This window comes from Dendrobates tinctorius, unplaced genomic scaffold, assembly GCF_039654945.1.
Source record: "Dendrobates tinctorius isolate UK_male_01 unplaced genomic scaffold, ASM3965494v1 ptg000058l, whole genome shotgun sequence".
NCBI lineage: Eukaryota > Metazoa > Chordata > Amphibia > Anura > Dendrobatidae > Dendrobates > Dendrobates tinctorius.
The window spans coordinates 18,450,001-18,471,272 of NW_027361726.1; the positions used below are offsets into that span (position 1 = coordinate 18,450,001).

The following is a 21,272-nucleotide window of genomic DNA, read 5'->3' on the forward strand; positions in this document are numbered from 1 at the left end:
CATTTTAACCATATATCATTGAATCTCATGTCCACTTTGACCAAGTGAAGCTCTGGATATTGGGAGGAAGCACAAATTTAGCTTTATATTGACTAATATTGACTTTCTGACAAATATGAACTACATTCCAGAGTAAACGAGGTTAATGATTACAGAAAACTCAGCTTACGCTACAGGATGCATCAATGTCCTATATAAAGTCATCTGTGAAGCTATAGACAGATGCAAAGTCTGGAGAATCCAAAAAATTGTGAGTATGGCTCTTCACACTTACATTTGGATGGTTGTTTTTTTTTTCGTGTTCTCTTTCTTTCGCATCCAATATTAAATGATTTTGATATTCTGCAATGAGACAATTAAGTTTCCATTTATTCTGATAGTAAAATGTATCAAAAGATTTGCCAAACTGGATGGATTTTGTCATTGTTTCACGATTTCTACTTTCTTTACTTTTCAAGGGGTAGTCCACTTTTAAACAGTGTATGTTAGATGGGTTCCCCTAATAATGAGCTAAGGGTGTCCAAAGCAATCATTCCTCATCTGTTGGGAAACTTTGCAGAAAATGTTCAGTTATTTTTCAGTGCCACCAATCAGCTATTTGTGGAATGCATGGAAATGTCTTGTTCTCCAAAAGTAGAGGTGGCACCAATCACCATGTATCCTACCCATTTACTTTCCTTTGAAGAATGGTTAATAGGGTTGTCTTCAAAACAAATTATCACCTATCCTTTGGATAACTAAAAGTAAAACAACTGAACTGGATATTTGAAAATGAGGTGCAATCCTCTCTTGACTTGATCCAAATGTCGCCACCATTAAACAAACATGGAGAGCGTGGTGGCACATCCAGTGCAAAAAACCTTTTGTTAGTATGAGTTAATAAAAGGTTAATTTCACTGGCTGGCCCACCACATTCTCCTTATTGTCCATATTTATGCTTAGGATTGGTGATAAAACTTATTGGTTGGAACCAGCACCAATCAGAATAGGGAAGTCGCATCCATGCTAGAATGGAGCGGTGTTGTGCATTCTCTGTGCCATTCAATTCCTATTGAGCTATTGAGAGTCTCTCTTGTCGGCAGCCCAATGGAAATTGAATGGAAAGGTGGTCGGGAACGTGCACTGCATCGTCACTCAAATGGGGTAAAAGTGCCCAGTCAATGATATAACTCCCCAGTTGTGCAATCGGTGTGAGTCCCAGCGATCAGCCCCCACCAATCAATATTTATACTGTAGGTGGTATCTTGTTTTTCACCATGAAACCTCTTTAAAAGCATTGACAAGGAGATCAATAGTATAGAAATGGTGCAACTTAATTTCAAAATCAGTGCCAAACCTGTCTAGTATTTCGGGATATTCAATCTCATTCATTATAGGCATTATTACAATTTGAAGCCAAGAAAGCTGAATATACTGATACATTATTTTGTACTCAATATGAGATCCTACTCGAAAACATAAAGCCTACGTCATTATTAGTTATTTATATCAAAGAACATTTTTTCTTTTTCTTTCAGAGACATGAAGGTCCTTTTGTTTTTGGGTGTAGCTCTACTTTTCACATTGGCCTTTGCTGATCATCATAAAGGAAAACATAAACATGACAAGGATGACCATTATGACAAAGATGACCATGACCACAAAGATGACCATGACCACAAAGACGACCACCACAAGAAAGGGAGGCACCATGTCAAGAAGCACCACCATCACCATAATGAGTCCATGCCTTGCCACAAGATAGCTCAATACAATTCCAAATTCTCCTTTGACCTGTATCGGCAGGTGGCTTTAGATAATCCTTCTGAGAACATTGTCTTCTCCCCAGTCAGTATTTCTACAGCATTTGCTTTCCTGTCACTTGGTGCAAAGGGTCAGACCCACTCACAGATCATTGAAGGAATCGGTTTCAACACTTCTGAGATCTCAGAACAAGAAATCCATGAAGGTTTCCACCATCTTCTGAATCTTCTGAATGATGTGGACAGGGAGCTGCAGCTTAGCGGTGGGAATGCGCTCTTCATCTCCCAGGAGCACAAGATTCTCCAGACGTTCTTAGATGAGGCCAAGAAGCTTTATCACTCTGAGGCGTTCTCTACTGATTTCAAGAACACTGATGAAGCAAAAAATAAGATCAACAACTTTGTGGAGAAGAACACCCATGGCAAGATCGCCGACCTGCTGGACAGTGTAGATAAGGATGCCATTTTTGTCCTCATCAACTTCATTTATTTCAGAGGTAATCACTTAAAACACATAGTTCACCAAACCTAGTAAATTTCCCTCCTTTTCCTGCAGTAGTGTTCTGAGGGTTAAATTGTTGGAGAAGTTTCTAAAACATCAAAATGAGGGAGATGATGAGGAGGTATCACTTGGGTGCTGGGCTTGGCTTTCAATCATGTTCCATATTGGGTATAAATAGTTTCTGCCATCCAATATCACCGCTCAGCTACTGATACTTCACACATTTCTGTGATATAATGTTACTTTTTCTTCGTTTCTTTCTAGGAAAATGGGAAAAACCATTTGAGGAAGCATCGACCAAAGAAGGAGATTTTCATGTCAACACGAACACAACTGTGAAGGTGCCGTTCATGAGCAGAACAGGGATGTACAAAGTGGCCTTCACTGATGAGGCCATCGTGGTCTCCATACCTTATAAAGGAGATGCCAATGCCTTATTCATTTTGCCAAAGGAGGGGAAGTTGTCCGAAATAGAACAGAATTTTGATAAAGAAATAATTATCAAGTGGAAGAATTCAATGCGCAAGCAGTAAGGAGATATCTGTCCCTTTTTCTTTTTCATCATAGAGGCTACATTAGGTCTTACTCCAAAGGTGAGAGAAAGGAGAGCCTAGAATCCAAATCCATTTCAACCGTATATTATTTTTATTTATCAAAAAAGACACACGTTGGAGATACAGGAAAATAACAGAACCAATAAAATGGGTAATCACATGAGGCCCGATACTAGAAAAACAAGCAGACAGCCTATAATGGGCATGTATAGCCAAAAGACAAATACCACAGGTTTGCAATATAGTCACAATGACAATGATAAAATGGCATAGAGAGTAATCACTGAACCAGCCACAGAACAAATGGTTAATCTATTGTACAAGAGTCGCTGTCAAACAGCAACCCCAGGGCAATGTTATGTGTTGTGTGGTACACAGATAGAAATGACAGTGCCAATGACTGGTAAACTGAGTGTAGGTCAACCAATATGTCCTAAGACTAAATGTGTGAGAAACTCAAACATACGCCATGTCAGTGTGTCATAAATCATATAGTAAACGATCCTGTGGGAAACGTCAGAAATAAGCTCAAATGAGCTGGTTAAACATACCCATCATGTCCCAGTGTGTAGTAGGCGTCAGCTTGTGTGCCCCTACGCGCGTTTCGCGGTATAGGAGACCGCTTCCGCGAAACGCGTGTAGGGGCACACAAGCTGACGCCTACTACACACTGGGACATGATGGGTATGTTTAACCAGCTCATTTGAGCTTATTTCTGACGTTTCCCACAGGATCGTTTACTATATGATTTATGACACACTGACATGGCGTATGTTTGAGTTTCTCACACATTTAGTCTTAGGACATATTGGTTGACCTACACTCAGTTTACCAGTCATTGGCACTGAGTGTAGGTCAACCAATATGTCCTAAGACTAAATGTGTGAGAAACTCAAACATACGCCATGTCAGTGTGTCATAAATCATATAGTAAACGATCCTGTGGGAAACGTCAGAAATAAGCTCAAATGAGCTGGTTAAACATACCCATCATGTCCCAGTGTGTAGTAGGCGTCAGCTTGTGTGCCCCTACGCGCGTTTCGCGGAAGCGGTCTCCTATACCGCGAAACGCGCGTAGGGGCACACAAGCTGACGCCTACTACACACTGGGACATGATGGGTATGTTTAACCAGCTCATTTGAGCTTATTTCTGACGTTTCCCACAGGATCGTTTACTATATGATTTATGACACACTGACATGGCGTATGTTTGAGTTTCTCACACATTTAGTCTTAGGACATATTGGTTGACCTACACTCAGTTTACCAGTCATTGGCACTGTCATTTCTATCTGTGTACCACACAACACATAACATTGCCCTGGGGTTGCTGTTTGACAGCGACTCTTGTACAATAGATTAACCATTTGTTCTGTGGCTGGTTCAGTGATTACTCTCTATGCCATTTTATCATTGTCATTGTGACTATATTGCAAACCTGTGGTATTTGTCTTTTGGCTATACATGCCCATTATAGGCTGTCTGCTTGTTTTTCTAGTATCGGGCCTCATGTGATTACCCATTTTATTGGTTCTGTTATTTTCCTGTATCTCCAACGTGTATCTTTTTTGATAAATAAAAATAATATACGGTTGAAATGGATTTGGATTCTAGGCTCTCCTTTCTCTCATTTAATTGAGAATCATCTCCATGTTAATAGATTTAATGAGGCACTATTCATGTATTTTACTAATAATGGAATAAGGATGTTTCTTTGGAGTATTTTTCATATACTTACTCCAAAGGTGATGGATAAGTTGTTGCCATAGGTAGCCATTATGGGGGTTATGGAGGTCGGTCTTCAGTCACCCAGTCATCCATTTAATGTATCAATTCTTACACAACCTCTTCCTTACATTCTCCTTCCTTCTACTTTTTGTGTCACTGTTGTATAATATCCTCTCATAATCTCATCATGACTCTAAGTATTTTTCTGGTGGATATATTGTACTTTATTATATTCATGTATGTGTGTCCCCCTATGACTTAAAGATACATCTATGCCTAGCAAAATACATATGTCTGCCCCTGGCAAACTTAACTTATCAGTGAGGATGGCTGTGTACATAACTTTGGTAATTTTCACTTTATACAGAGTGGTGGACTTATTCCTCCCCAAATTCTCCATCACTGGAAATCTCAACCTGAAAGAAACGTTAAAGAAACTGAAAGTAGTAGATGTCTTCTCAGACAGCGCTGATCTATCTGGTATCACTGTAGACACCAAAGTAAAGATTTCTAAGGTAAGTTTAATCTCTTTATCTATTAAAGATGAGCAAATCATATCAAAGTTGCTTAGAATTTTTCAAAATTTATAGATTCAAGTGATTATGAATTTTGGGGAATTGGATTTGCACAAATTATGTCATAGAGCTGCCACCCAGCCACCATTTTACTGGATTCAAAGTGACAAAAATCAAAAAAATAACAAACTCGCCTCGACCTGCGCCTATCAATGGTACCACCGGTCCACAGCAGGTGTTTTATGGCACGCACTATTACTCTGGTTTCCTATACTTTCTTAGCCGACTCCAGTTAGACTTTGAATGCTGCATATTTTGTCTCCTTGAACTATCTCATATCTATTAGAGATGAGCAACTTGATTGGATGCTAATTAAATTTCTACTGAATTTTGGGTAATTTGCTGAACCTGGAAAATTGTAATTATATTTGATTTGTTTGGGGCAAATTACCAAAAAAAGGTGGACACTATTTTACACATTGTAGAAGATTACACCAGCCAGACAGCAGTCTTGCGGACTTTTCTATAATGCCTTGTAGCTACAGTGCCTTGCGAAAGTATTCGGCCCCCTAGAACTTTTCAACCTTTTCCCACATATCATGCTTCAAACATAAAGATACCAAATGTAAATTTTTGGTGAAGAATCAACAAGAAGTGGGACACAATTGTAAAGTTGAATGAAATTTATTGGTTATTTTAAATTTTTGTGGAAATTAAAAACTGGAAAGTGGGGCGTGCAATATTATTCGGCCCCTTTAGTTTCAGTGCAGCAAACTCACTCCAGAAGTTCATTGTGGATCTCTGAATGATCCAATGTTGTCCTAAATGTCTAATGATGATAAATATAACCCACCTGTGTGTAATCAAGTCTCTGTATAAATGCACCTGCTCTGTGATAGTCTCAGGGTTCTGTTTGAAGCACAGAGAGCATCATGAAGACCAAGGAACACAACAGGCAGGTCCGTGATACTGTTGTGGAGAAGTTTAAAGCTGGATTTGGATACAAAATGATTTCCAAAACTTTAAACATCCCAAGGAGCACTGTGCAAGCGATCATATTCAAATGGAAGGAGTATCATACCACTGCAAATCTACCAAGACCTGCCGTCTCTCTAAACTTTAATCTCAAACAAGGAGAAGACTGATCAGAGATGCAGCCAAGAGGCCCATGATCACTCTGGATAAACTGCAAAGATCTACAGCTGAGGTGGGACAGTCTGTCCATAGGACAACAATCAACAGTACACTGCACAAATCTGGCCTTTATGGAAGAGATGCAAGAAGAAAGCCATTTCTCAAAGATATCTATAAAAAGTGTCCTCTGTGGAAAGAGCTGAAAACTGCTGCTCACAAACGATCTCCCTCAAACCTCACTGAGCTCAAGCTGTTTGCCAAGGAAGAATGAGCAAGAATTTCAGTCTCTCGATGTACAAAACTGATAGAGACATACCCCAAGCGACTTGCAGCTGTAATCGCAGCAAAAGGTGGCGCAACAAAGTATTAAGTTAAAGGGGCTGAATAATATTGCACGCCCCACTTTTCAGTTTTTGAATTTCCACAAAAACTTAAAATAACCAATAAATTTCGTTCAACTTCACAACTGTGTTCCACTTGTTGCTGATTCTTCACCAAAAATTTACATTTGGTATCTTTGTTTGAAGCATGATATGTGGGAAAAGGTTGAAAAGTTCCAGTGGGCTGAATACTTTTGCAAGGCACTGTATAACATCACATGGTATAACACAGCCAATCTTGAAAGACTATCATAACCTGAATAAAAGCTCAGGCAGGGAATTCAGCAGCTGTATTATAGTGAATCTGAATAATGAGAGGACATTACATCTCAGCAATAGTGAAAGGAAGAAAAAGTCATAAAACACTGAAAAAAGGGTACAAATGGTGTGTACAATGCAGCAGTGAAGAACATTAGATAGAGGGAGACAGATACGGGAGGCAGTGTCATACACGTCTTATCAGGGTATAGGATGCCGTGGAGTACTTTTATTCCCAATGATTAGAAAAATAAAATATTCTAATTTCAATACATTTGTTAAAGTCTAATATCTATCTGTGGATTCAATTGTATTTTAAGGTGTCGATACCAAAATTATTAATACGCTTGTTTTTCTCCACCTCCACAGGCCGTCCATAAAGCCGTGCTCAGTGTGGATGAGAAGGGAACAGAGGCGGCCGGCACTACAGCACTTGAAGCGATCCCCATGATGCTTCCTCCTCGTGTTCATTTTAACCATCCCTTTATTTTAACATTATATGACTACAAAACCAAAAGTATTCTCTTTGCCGGAAGAGTCTTCAACCCCCAGAAATGATTTTCTGCAAAACTTTCCTTCAATAAAATGTTACATTTTATCAGCGTATTCATTTGTTTTATGTTGATGTAATATGCATTCATTCATCTGATACCCGTCCGCCTGTAGAGATCCCCGGATAGGCAAATGCTGCACCACCAATGACCCCAAGGATGGGAACAGCTGTCACTTATCAGTCGCTCTATTTCCTGTCTAATAAAGACATTGGGGTAGAAAAGGGAAAGTAAAAAAGAACAGGAGGCACCGGAGTAGTAAGTCGGGGTGTAAATGACCACCAGAGGTCACATAATTAATAGAAATTGGTCCTCACATCCTTATTATCCCCTGCCCCGAATCACGTGATTTTCTTGTGCTCCAGCCGGCGTGCTCCCATGTAATGAACGTCCTGGGTCTTTGCATTACTCTAAGACTTATAGCAACTCTTTTAGTTTTCTGGTCACTGGTCCAGTCCATATTCATCAGGATGTCTCCTGCTTGCCTGTGGTTTCCAGTCAGTGAGTAACCTTACTATCTGCCTACCTGTAGTTTCCAGTATCGCTACCCACTGTGGGTACAGGAAACCTTGAGGTTGTTGGAGGACCTCACCTACTTTCCTGCGGTTTCCAGTATCGCTACTTGAAAGCATTATCCAGAATGTCATTCTGTCCGCCCAAGGTCCTCAGTAACTCTGCAACCTGCCTGAGGTGATCAGTTATTCTGCAATCTGCCCAAGGTCTTCAGTAACTCTGCAACTTGTCTGAGGTGTTCAGTAACTCTGCAACCTGTTCGAGGTCTTCGGTAACTCTGCAACCTGTCCGAGGTCTTCGGTAACTCGGCAACCTGTCCCAGGTCTTCAGTAACTCTGCAACCTGTCCCAGGTCTTCAGTAACTCTGCAACCTGTCCCAGGTCTTCAGTAACTCTGCAACCTGTCCAAGATCTTGAGTATCTCTGCAATCTGCCCGAGGTCTTCAGTAACTCTGCAACCTGCCTGAGGTGTTCAGTATGGCTGGAGCGAGCCACACTAGCATATGGCATCCGATGCGAGAGCATCAGATGCAATATTGTTATGATTAGGTAACCGAGAAGGATAATGGGGAATAGATTAGGCAACCAGATAACCAGAGAGCTTGGTAGCTAGCGGATTGCAGACCCCTAAACTGACAACACAACTAGAATTAGCCGTGGGACATACCTACGATGCCCTAGATGCCTCGGCACAGCCAAAGAATTAACTAAGCCTAAAGAGAGAAATGGGAAAGCTAAACTGCCCCGGAGTAGTACCCCAAAGGAATAGATAGCCCCAGAACATATATTGCCGGTGAGACAAGATGAAGCACAAAACACAGGCAGAGAATACAGTAAGCAAATGATGGGGCCCAAACTGTCTAGATAGGACAGGAAAGGATACTGTCTGCAATCACGCAAAAAACCCTAAGAAAAATCTAACACGTCTGATATGCAAAAATACTGAGGCCACACGACCTCTCCCCCACTAGATCAGAACTCTGGTGTGAACTGGTTACTAAAAAGACTAACATACTCTGTGGCATATGGAACAGGGTCCAACAGGGAACCAGGCTGAACACACACCAGCTAAGCAAAAATCAGAGACAAGCAAAAATGGATCCAATGCAAAAAAAGATTCAAGAAGAAAAATAACTTATCTGAAAGATGCAGGATGGAGCAGCAGACAAGCAGACTTCAAAATATGCTCAGGAAGCAAACCAAATCACTGGCAAGAGCTGAGGAAAGGCTGCTGTTAGGGACGGCGGAACGCAATAAATATAAAATAACGTAAAGTGCGTTCGCTGCCCGGGGTCCACCGTGCAGAAGGTGTTAACACTGCTGCTAGATAATGGCGGACACTAAATATGGCGGTATACAGTCATGGCCAAAAGTATTGACACCCCTGCAATTCTGTCAGATAATATTCAGTTTCTTCCTGAAAATGATTGCAAACACATTCTTTGGTATTATTATCTTCATTTAATTTGTCTTAAATAAAAAAACGCAAAAGAGAATGAAGCAAAAAGCAAAACATTGATCATTTCACCCAAAACTCCAAAAATGGGCCGGACAAAAGTATTGGCACCCTCAGCCTAATACTTGGTTGCACAACCTTTAGCCAAAATAACCGCGACCAACTGCTTCCAGTAACCATCAATGAGTTTTTTACAATGCTCTGCTAGAATTTTAGACCATTCTTCTTTGGCAAACTACTCCAGGTCCCTGATATTTGAAGGGTGCCTTCTCCAAACTGCCATTTTTAGATCTCTCCACAGGTGTTCTATGGGATTCAGGTCTGGACTCATTGCTGGCCACCTTAGAAGTCTCTAGTGCTTTTTGAAGTGTGTTTTGGGTTATTGTCCTGCTGGAAGACCCATGACCTCTGAGGTAGACCCAGCTTTCTCACACTGGGCCCTAAATTATGCTGCAAAATTTGTTGGTAGTCTTCTGACTTCATAATGCCATGCACACGGTCAAGCAGTCCAGTGCCAGAGGCAGCAAAGCAACCCCAAAACATCAGGGAACCTCCGCCATGTTTGACTGTAGGGACCATGTACTTTTCTTTGAATGCCTCTTTTTTCTCCTGTAAACTCTATGTTAATGCTTTTGCTCTAAAAGCTCTACTTTTGTCTCATCTGACCAAAGAACATTCTTCCAAAATGTTTTAGGCTTTTTCAGTTAAGTTTTGGCAAACTCCAGCCTGGCTTTTTTATGTCTCGGGGTAAGAAGTGGAGTCTTCCTGGGTCTCCTACCATACAGTCCCTTTTCATTCAGATGCCGACGGATAGTACGGGTTGACACCGTTGTACCCTCGGACTGGAGGGCAGCTTGAACTTGTTTGGATGTTAGTGGAGGTTCTTTATCCAACATCCGCACAATCTTGTGTTGAAATCTCTTGTCAATTTTTCTTTTCCGGCCACATCTAGGGAAGTTAGCCACAGTGCCATGGGCTTTAAACTTCTTGATGACACTGCGCACGGTAGACACAGGAACATTCAGGTCTTTGGAGATGGACTTGTAGCCTTGAGATTGCTCATGCTTCCTCACAATTTGGTTTCTCAAGTCCTCAGACAGTTCTTTGGTCTTCTTTCTTTTCTCCATGCTCAATGTGGTACACACAAGGACACAAGACAGAGGTTGAGTCAACTTTAATCCATGTCAACTGGCTGCAAGTGTGATTTAGTTATTGCCAACACCTGTTAGGTGCCACAGGTAAGTTATAGGTGCTGTTAATTACACAAATTAGAGAAGCATCACATGATTTTTCGAACAGTGCCAATACTTTTGTCCACCCTCTTTGTTATGTTTGGTGTGGAATTATATCCAATTTGGCTTTAGGACAATTCTTTTTGTGTTTTTTCATTTAAGACAAATTAAATGAAGATAATAATACCAAAGAATTTGTGTTTGCAATCATTTTCAGGAAGAAACTGAGTATTATCTGACAGAATTGCAGGGGTGTTAATACTTTTGGCCATGACTGTATAACATACGGGTTGAACGTCACCCGGTGTGCACTTGGGCATACTCTGTTAACCTCACAGAGATGTTAAAGTATTAACTTAAATACTGAGCCTGTTGGACTGACAGGTCTCAGAGAAGTGCATGCACGGTATATGGTCACAGGAGCTGGACCCAAGGCGGAGGGTCAGAGTCCGTCTAGACCTACCGTGCGTGCTGCGTCGCAACTGCGGATGCCAGGAGGAGCTGTAGACTGCAGCGTGGCAACAGACACTGCCGCTAATCGACTATGCCCAAGTGGGGGCGCACTGTCGGACGCTAGTACTGTGTAGATGCTGGAGTGGCTTGTAGCTTGCCACTGGCTGGCGCAGACTCTATAGCTACGTCCCTATACACACTCGTAATATCAAAGGGAGGCGATTTTACTGAGTCATTCGCAGGTTCATGCATCCATCATCATTCACACAGTAGCAATTAGAGACTATACTAGCGCATGGCCGAGCGGCCATGCGGACCTTTTATAGCCAGGACCTTCCGGAAGCTTCCAGATCCCAGAGATGGACCAATCAGCTCACGAGAAGGACCTGGACATGTGACTCCCAATCTCCAATGGGAGATCGTGTCGTGAGCACGCTCTGGGACGCTGGGATTGCAGAGCAATCTCCTCTGCGATCAAGAGACAATGGGAGACTGCAGAATGTGAGGCTCTGGATTCCTGCTTAACCGCCGCAGGAACCTGACGCCTAACATTACCCCACTACTAGGGCCCCCCTCCTGAGCCTTCCAATCCGCCAAATAAAGTTTTTTGCCACGTACCACCTTGTGTCCCACAGAGGCATAGGCCTCAGGCTCGTCCGAAGACAAGTCTGATGTCCCGGCAGATGACTCGGAAAGCCGGGACATGTGAACAGGTTTGAGAAGGGACACGCGGAAGGCGTCAGGGATGGCTAAGTCGCCAGGAGCAGAAGTTGGAGCGGGGCGCCGATGTGTCTTCATCCTCACTTTAGAGGCTTGAGTGACATGCGGGGTGCGACCCAAGCTGTCGCGAACCTCCATTGCTCGATCTCGCACCGGCAAGGGATACAGTAACCCAGCTGGCCTCTGTTTAGAGGAGCTGCTCCGAGCACAAGAGGCGCATGCCTGAATGTACAGTATTTTTTAGTGTCCCGAGCCCTGTGCGGCCACCAATAAGACCTTGCCAGGAGTTTGTGGTCTGCTTGTAGCCAAAGTGACCACCCACCCATGCGAGAACCTTGGACCGCTGGTGAGGCGGGACAAAGGTCTTGCCCAGTGGCACTGACTCAAGGGCGACCGGAGCCCTGGTCTTCAGATTCCCAGTAGGGGACGCGGAAAGATCCGCAGGCACCGTCACAGAGGCTACTTGGTCGCTGCCCCCCATGCACCTTCCCACACAGTCTTTGATCCATCCCAATATTTTCCCCGAGGACCACGGAGTCAGGGAAGTCCGAGGAGAACCTGATCGATGCCCTCCGGCATAATGAGCAGGGACAGCGTCTCCTGATGAGATGGTGGAATTGAGAGCCTAAGGGGTGCTGATCCGTTTACCACCCTGATGGGCACTGGGTGAGGAAGTGGTACCAACGGGATAGCATGCTGTTGGGTGAAGGACGAGGACATAAAGTTCCCTTCTGCCCCGGAATCCACTGTGACCCATACATCCCAGGAGGAATCACCGCTATCTAACGTCCCTAGGAGTGCCGGTTTGTGGGAGAAGGTCTCCATAGCGAATAGACCTCCACCAATTACCAGTGGATGCGATTGTTTTTTTGGCCACTGCGAACACCCATTAGCCAGGTGACCAGACTGTCGATACTGGAAACAGCGCGTGGAGCTTTGTGCCGAAAGCGTCTTGAGATCGGTGAGGGACACCTCCATGGGTTCTGGAGGTAAATTCTCCGGCTCGGGTGGTTCTAGAGGTTCAAGGAGGTTGGGAGCCAAGCTAACCTTCCGTCTGGATAGAGCACGCTCCAGCTCGCGCTATGAAAAACGGAGATCGATGCGGGTGGAAATGGCTATCAGCTCTTCCAAACGGGAACCTCCCTGGTAGATAGAGCATCTTTAACATGCTCCACCAAACCTCTCCAGAAAACAGGGATGAGGGTCTTATCAGGCCATTCCAGCTCGGAAGCCAATGTCCGGATACGGACGGCGTACTGGCTGACCGAGAGGGATCCCTGTGTTAACGCTAGTAACTGGAGAGAGGTGTCGTGAGTGACCCGTGGCCCCAAAAAGACATGCTTTAGGGATGTTAAGAGCTGAGCAGTGGTCCGAACCTCTGGGTCACCACGCTCCCACAGTGGCGTGGCCCACTCCAACGCCCTGCCCGACAGAAGGGAAACGAGAAACCCCACCTTGGCCTGTTCTGTAGGGAATCGTGCAGCCAGTAACTCCAGCTGGATAGAGCACTGGCTCACAAAACCCTTGCAGGAGGCACTGTCACCAGAAAATTTATCGGGCAACGGAAGGCGGGAAACTGTAAGTGCAGCCGTGGACATGGACACACGTGAGAAAGCCTCTGCGACTGCCTGAGTAGCAGCCTCAGTAAACTTTGCAGCTGAGGTGGCACTCTCGAGAGTAGCTAACCTGCCCTCCAGCTGCCGAATGTACGCAGAAGCTGCTGCTGGTCCGCCATCACTAGCCAGACCCTGGCGCTAGTATAATGCTAGGGACGGCGGAACACACTAAATATAAAATAACGTAAAGTGCGTTCGCTGCCCGGGGTCCACCGTGCAGAAGGTGTTAACACTGCTGCTAGATAATGGCGGACACTAAATATGGTGGTATATCGCACATGGGTTGAACGTCACCCGGTGTGCACTGGACGTACTCTGTTGACCTCACAGAGACGTTAAAGTATTAACTTAAATACTGAGCCTGTTGGACTGACAGGTCTCAGAGAAGTGCATGCACGGTATATGGTCACAGGAGCTGGGCCCAAGGTGGAGGGTCAGAGTCCGTCTAGACCTACCGTGCGTGCTGCGTCGCAACTGCGGATGCCAGGAGGAGCTGTAGACTGCAGCGCGGCAACAGACACTGCCGCTAATCGACTATGCCCAAGTGGGGGCACACTGTCGGACGCTAGTACTGTGTAGATGCTGTAGTGGCTGGTAGCTTGCCACTGGCTGGTGCAGACTCTATAGCTAAGTCCCTATACACACTCGTAATATCAGAGGGAGGGGATCTTAATGAGTCATTCGCAGGTTCATGCATCCATCATCATTCACACAGTAGCAACTAGAGACTATACTAGCGCATGGCCGAGCGGCCATGCGAACCTTTTATAGCCGGGAGATGGACCAATCAGCTCACGAGAAGGACCTGGGCATGTGACTCCCGATCTCCAATGGGAGATTGTCTCGTGAGCATGCTCAGTAGAGTGACGGAGGGACTTAGCCTCAGGAGCGATTTGCTACTGAGCAGCCTGCATTGCCATTACTGACCCAAAGGTGGCAGCAATAGCCAGACCCACAGAGAAGGTCTGGGCAGGACAGAGCAATCTCCTCTGCGGTCGAGAGACAATGGGAGACCGCAGAATGTGAGGCTCTGGATTCGTGCTGAACCACCGCAGGAACCCGATGCCTAACAGTTGTTCACTTAAATCTCCCCAGTCTTTAACACCTGACCTCCAATCATCCAGCTCAGGTGATTGACTTCTGTCGGCTAGACCAGCTCCATTACCAGGAGCAACCACCAGAGGGAGCCCAAACTCAGAAGCCAGGTCAAAAGTGTTCACAACACAATATGCTAATGACCTTCGGCTCCTGCTCTGCTGCGAGCGGGAGCCAAGTGTCATGCTACTGTGCTCCGATCCTCTCGCACAGAGAGAATTGGAGCACAGCTGCTGAGGAGGCCGAGAAACAAATTTCTCCATCTCCTCAGCTTCCGACATCGGCATATATCGCACCACACTCGGATGATATCTGAGTGATGTACTTTGTGTCACTCACACCCATAGAATTATATGGGTGCGAGTGTTCCGAGACTCAGCTAAGTCTCGGTGCCAATCACAGCATGCTAGGATTGTTCTTGCATGCCGATTTGGCATGAGAAAATAATTGCAGATGTGATCTGCCCCATAGATCAACACTGGGCCAAGTGCTATGTGATGTTTTCTCACTTAGTACTCGTCCGTATTCTACGGTAGTGTAACTCCAGCCTAACCCTAATTCCTCTAAGACTTATAGTAACTCTTTTAGTTTTCTGGACACTGGTCCAGTCCACATTTATCAGGACGTCTCCTGCTTGTGACGCGCCCAACGCGTCATGGGATACTCGGTATCAGGCAGGTCGTCTTAAAGGGATGTGTCACAGTGGCGGTGACCCGGTCTGTGGCCCCAGGTGGTCATGTAAAATGGGTGTAATTAGATGAGAATAGAGTTTGTATGAATTCATGATGCCACATGTGGTTTCTGGTCAGTGGTGACCAGCACTGCTGTGTTGCTTCTCTGGGACAGATGTTATGATGCAGCAGAGTTGATGAAGCTCTCCACTGGCAGAGCTGTAGTCCCAGGGCAGTTGAGATGAGTCTGTAGTTGGTGAGGCAGTGTGGAGTGGAGGATGTAGCAGTGCTGGGTGAGAGGCGCAGAAAGGAGGCAAATGACACAAATGTATGTAGTTCCGAGGGCTTTATTCACAATTCTGTCTGCGGTACCAAATCACCAGCAAGGTGCTGAGGGAAGGTTGTTCACTTAAATCTCCCCAGTCTGTAACACCTAACCTCCAATCATCCAGCTCAGGTGTTTGACTTCTGTCAGCTAGACCAGCTGCATTACCAGGAGCAACCACCAGAGGGAGCCCAAACTCAGAAGCCAGGTCAAAAGTGTTCACAACAGTACCCTCCCATTGAGGAGGGGTCACCAAAGCCTCACCCACGCCACTAGGCCGATCAGGATGGGCCCGGTGAAAGGCACGAACCAATCTCTCGGCATGAATGTCCGAAGCAAATACCCAAGAATTATCCTCCTGACCATAACCTTTCCACTTGACCAAGTAAAGGAGTCCCTGTCTAGCCAGACGAGAATCCAATACCTTCTCTACTTTATACTCCAGATTACCCTTAACCAATACAGGATCAGGGGGCACAGCCATGGGAACTACTGGCTCCACAAACCTTTTCAACAAAGATTCATGAAAGACGTTGTGAATCTCGAACGTTCCTGGAGGAGCCAAATGGAAAGAAATGGGATTAAGAATTTCCAAAACCTTATAAGGTCTAATGAACCTTGGCTTAAATTTTGGAGACGCAACTTTCATAGGAATATTTTTTGAGAACAAACAAAAGCCAGCTCACCAAGTGTTCACCGCAGACCTCGGAGCTCCATCTGGACTGACGTGTAATCAATAGGAAAAAGCAATTAGTTCCAGCTGCGTGTAAAAAATTTCTTCTTTATTTCAACATTAAAATTATGTCATCTTCATAGTAAATGCCATACACACGGACACGGCAACGCGTTTCGATCTGTAAGATCTTTGTCAGAGCCATAGAGATACACTGATCTCAGCTGCATATATACTACATTTGATCCAATGACATGCACAAATACAATCACATGACAATTAACTCATTAAAATTACATAGCAATGTACAAAATAAATTAAAACACATGTTGCAAAAGAAAAATATTTATCTTTTCAACAATAATGAAGCATTAGGTCATTTCGTTTATTTAGACCATTCGGGGATCGGACATCTAGGTGATAAATCCAAAAAGCCTCTCTTGTTAACAGGCGTCGCTTTGAATCTCCTCCACGGAAAGGAATTTTAACCTGTTCTATTCCTTGCACTTTAAAACTCGAGATATTTCTAGCATGGTGCCTAATGAAATGCTGCGACACAGCTGATATATTACGATTCATGTTATTCGTATTCTCAATATCATGTAGATGTTCCCTAATGCGCATCTTCATTTTTCTAGATGTGCACCCTATATATGATAATTTGCAAATAGTGCAATCTATCTTGTATATTACATTAGTTGAATTACAATTGATATATTGTTTTATGGTATATTGCACTTTATTTGCCGCATCAGAAAATTTTTTTGTGACATTTGCGTATCTACATGTTTTGCATTTTGTAGCTCCACATCTGAAAAAAACATTGCAGGTTAACCAGGTTTTATTAGTTTTATTATTGAGAGAAAATAAATTAGGTGATAATTTGTCTCCCAATGTAGGAGCTCTTCTCGATACTATATTAATACCTGGCTTTAATATATCTGCCAATTTACTATCTTCATATAAAATGGGCAAATATCTATTAATGATTCCCTTGATTTGTGGAAATTGGCGACTAAACTGAAAACAAATATACGGTTTTTTTCCAATAACTGTCTCATTTGCATTGCCACCAGAAAAAATCATTTTATTACGTTTTTTATTTTTTACTATTTGTTGTGCTCGATTTAAAGACCAATCCGGATACATGCGATTTTTTAATTTTTTCTTTACATGTTCCAGTTCACTATCTAGATTACTCTCTTCACTACAATTACGTTTAACCCTAATGAGTTCTCCTACTGGTATTGCTTTGAGGGTATGTTTATTGTGACTGCTGGTCGCATGTAAGATGGTATTCCCACTATAGGGTTTATGATGTGTTTTCGTAGAGATTATTTCCCCCTCAACACCAAATAAATCCAAATCCAAAAAAGATATATGTTCCATATTATGTTCATGCGTAAATTTAATATTGTATTGATTAGAGTTTAGATATAGCATAAAGGCAGGTATGGCAGATACATCTCCATCCCAAATTAATAGGGTATCATCGATATATCTGCCATACCATGCCACCTGTCCATAAAAAGGATTGGAATCTGAGAAAATAAATTCATATTCCCAATACGACATAACCAGATTTGCAAGGGACGGTGAAAATTTGGCTCCCATGGCTACTCCCTTCAACTGTAAATAATAACACTGGTTGAAGGAAAAAAAAATATGTGACATCAAAAATATTACTACTTGCAAAATATAATTAATTAGATCCATAGAGTAATTACTAAACCTTTTTAAATGAAATTGCAAAGCTCTTATTGCTAAATCATGAGGGATACATGTATATAATGATACTACATCACAACTAAGCCATGAATGTGATGACAGCCACATCTTGTTAGAAAATATTTGTAACACCTGTTTGGAATCTCTAATATAGCCAGGCATCCTCTGTACTAGGGGTTGCAACAATTAGTCAACCCATTGTGACAAATGCTCATGTGCTGAACCGATGCCCGAGACAATCGGTCGCATAGGAGGAATGCCACAGCCTTTGTGTATTTTGGGTACTCCATATATAATTGGAAGCACCGGTTTTTTCACTTGCAGATATTCTGCCTGTTTTTTAGTAATGACTCCTAACTCCAAACCTTCCATGATAATTTGATTAGTTTTATCCCTAAATTGTTCTAAAGGGTTATAATCCAGTTTCCTGTATGTCAATTCATCTGACAATAACTCAATCATTTTATCATAATAATCTTTAGAATCTAGAACCACAACTACCCCACCTTTATCTGACATTTTTATAACAATATCTGTCATTGATTTTAATTCTCTTAGGGCTATAAATTGCTTGCCAGATAGATTTTTAAATTTACTGTTTTTTTGATTAAACAAAATTTGCAATTCCTTTTCAGCTGAGATCAGTGTATCTCTATGGCTCTGACAAAGATCTTACAGATCGAAACGCGTTGCCGTGTCCGTGTGTATGGCATTTACTATGAAGATGACATAATTTTAATGTTGAAATAAAGAAGAAATTTTTTACACGCAGCTGGAACTAATTGCTTTTTCCTAATATTTTTTGAGGACAGCCAAACCATGTCACCCACTTTAAACCGGGGACCAACAGTCCTATGCCGGTTGGCAAACCGTTGGGCCTTCTCCTGAGAGTGAAACAACTTATCCACTACTTGATCCCAAATCTGCTGCATTCTCTCTACCACAAAATCAACACCTGGACAGGCCGAAGCCTCCACCTGCCCTGAAGAAAACCGAGGATTCAACCCGAAGTTGCAGAAAAAAGGAGACCTCAAAGTGGCAGAACTATCCCTATTATTTAGAACAAATTCAGCCAAGGGCAAAAAAGAGACCCAGTCATCTTGATCAGCAGACACAAAACATCTCAAATAGGTTTCCAAAGTCTGGTTTGCTCTCTCAGTCTGCCCATTGGTCTGAGGGTGAAACGCAGAGAAGGACAACTGAATTCCCAGTTTAGAACAAAAAGCTCTCCACAATTTGGAAACAAACTGGACTAATCTCTGTCTGACACAATGTTCTCCGGAATACCGTGCAAACGAACCACCTGCTGTAAACAAAGGGCACCAACTCAGAAGAGGATGGCAACTTCGGCAGTGGTACAAGATGGACTATCTTGGAAAATCTATCACAGATCACCCAGATAACAGTCATTCCCTGAGAGACAGGGAGGTCGGAAATAAAATCCATTGAAATATGAGTCCATGGCCTCCTGGCACCGGCAGTGGCACTAACAATCCACTAGAACAAGAACAGGGTTTGGACCGAGAACAAGTCCCACAGGACCGCACAAAATTCCTGACATCACGAGTAGTGTTGAGTGATACCTTCCGATATTGGGAAATTTCGGATCGGATTGGATCGGACCGATACCCAAAAAGTATCGGATATTGCCGATTCCGATACCGGAAACCAATGCAAGTCAATGGGACAGAAATATCGGAATTAAAATAAACCCTTTCTTTCCTTGTAGGTTAACCCTAGAACGCATACCTGGGGCCTCGCAGGCCTGCCAGGTTACTTGTTTTCTATTTTCTGTAAAAGTACTTTAGTTAGAATTTTGAAAATCTAGGTAATCCTCAGGTATATAGTTGTTAGTAATTTCCAGTTATTCATATATTTTTATGTTACAGACATTTTGGTATAACAACCTTTTTTTGGGACTACCCTATATTCACGCACCTGGGGCCTTTTAGGCCTGTACTAGGTTTACATGTGATACTCAGTCTTTTTGTCTGTATTGTTGCTGGGGAAGAACTTTTATGACTCTGCTACTGCTGGGAAGAGTGTGGGTTCTGCATGACAACATGGTCATGTGATCTTGGAAGGGAGGCTCCCTCACAAAGTCATGTGTCTCTGACCTCATCGCAGGTCTTTTTGTCCTAATTGCTGGAGAGACTTTGGAGGAAGAAGTCAGCTTTCTTTTGTCTGGAAATAGAAACTTTCTGAGCTCCAAAACCAGAGGCTTCTACTGCACTACTAGAAAGTGATCTGTTGGAGGTAAGAGGAGGGGGGCTGCACTTTACCTGCTTTATATCGCTTGGTATGCTGGGACCCTAACAAAGAGTCTTATCACGTACTGTTTACAGTGCACAAGCCTGATTGTAATCTTTTTTTTTTTCTTTTTAGTTTACTGACATCTAAAATTACAATGGCACAGTCTACTTCCAGGGGATTGACTGACCATGAAATCTAAGTGATTGTTTTCAATAGTGATGAAGAAAGTGAAATTTCTTTGTCTGATGAAGAGTACATGCCACCAGCTAATGTATCAACTTCATCGTCCAGCGATTCTTCAGATGATGAAGAAGTAGAGGATCCAGCAGAACGTTCAAATAGAACATCTAAAACAAATATTTTTTGGAACAGTACTGCTGCGGCTCCTGCACGCACCCCATCACATAACATTATTAGAGTTGCTCAAGGAGCTGTCGGAATTCCCCAATTCATGTCCAAAAGAGATGTTTTCTGTAAATTTGTTTCGGATGATATTGCAGATGAGGTAGTTTTGTGTATCGCGTCAGGAAGAAAAAAAACATGGAAAAATATAACTAAAGAGGAACTATATGCTTATATTGGCCTTACTCTTCTGGCAGGGTCAACAAAATCATACGATGTTCCAATCAGAGAGTTATTTCAGAACCCATTTGCAGATCTACACTACAAAGCTACTATGTCCATCAATAGATTTGAGGGTATTCGGAGATGCCTTCGTTTTGGTGAAAAGAGAACTCGCCCTGTGAGGTTGGCAACCGATAAATTAGCCCCTATTAGCTATGTCTGGAATCTTTTTATCAAGAACTGTACAAAGCTTTACCATTCCAGTGATAATGTGACAGTGGACGAGCAACTTCTTGCCTTTAGGGGACGTTGCAAATTCATTCAGTATATGCCCAGTAAGCCAGCTAAGTATGGCATAAAAATTTTCTGGATGTGCGATTCAGCAAGCTATTATGGGATGAATGGTCTGATTTATTGTGGCAAAGAAGCTGATGCTCCAGTCCAGAAAGACCTATGTTCCGTTCCGACATAGTGAAAACACTTGCTCTACGGATTACGGATCCATTACGGATCACCTCCTTGCGGACCCCAGCGCTAGTGGGAATGCATCCTTACTTTGCAATTGTAAAATAAATTTTGAAAAGTATTTTTATTTGAGTTATTCCGTGT

General features: G+C 43.0%; 1 protein-coding gene across 1 annotated transcript; it reads left to right on the top strand.

Annotated features, from left to right (window-relative positions):
• The first annotated feature begins 104 nt into the window (after nt 1–104).
• LOC141092133 (alpha-1-antitrypsin-like) lies at nt 105–7,412 on the top strand. The gene is made up of 5 exons (XM_073578069.1): nt 105–250; nt 1,518–2,239; nt 2,509–2,773; nt 4,895–5,042; nt 7,184–7,412. Exons 2-5 carry the CDS (start codon nt 1,522–1,524, stop codon nt 7,370–7,372), a joined length of 1,320 nt encoding a protein of 439 aa, XP_073434170.1. The 5' UTR covers nt 105–250; nt 1,518–1,521; the 3' UTR covers nt 7,373–7,412.
• The last annotated feature ends 13,860 nt before the right edge of the window (nt 7,413–21,272 follow it).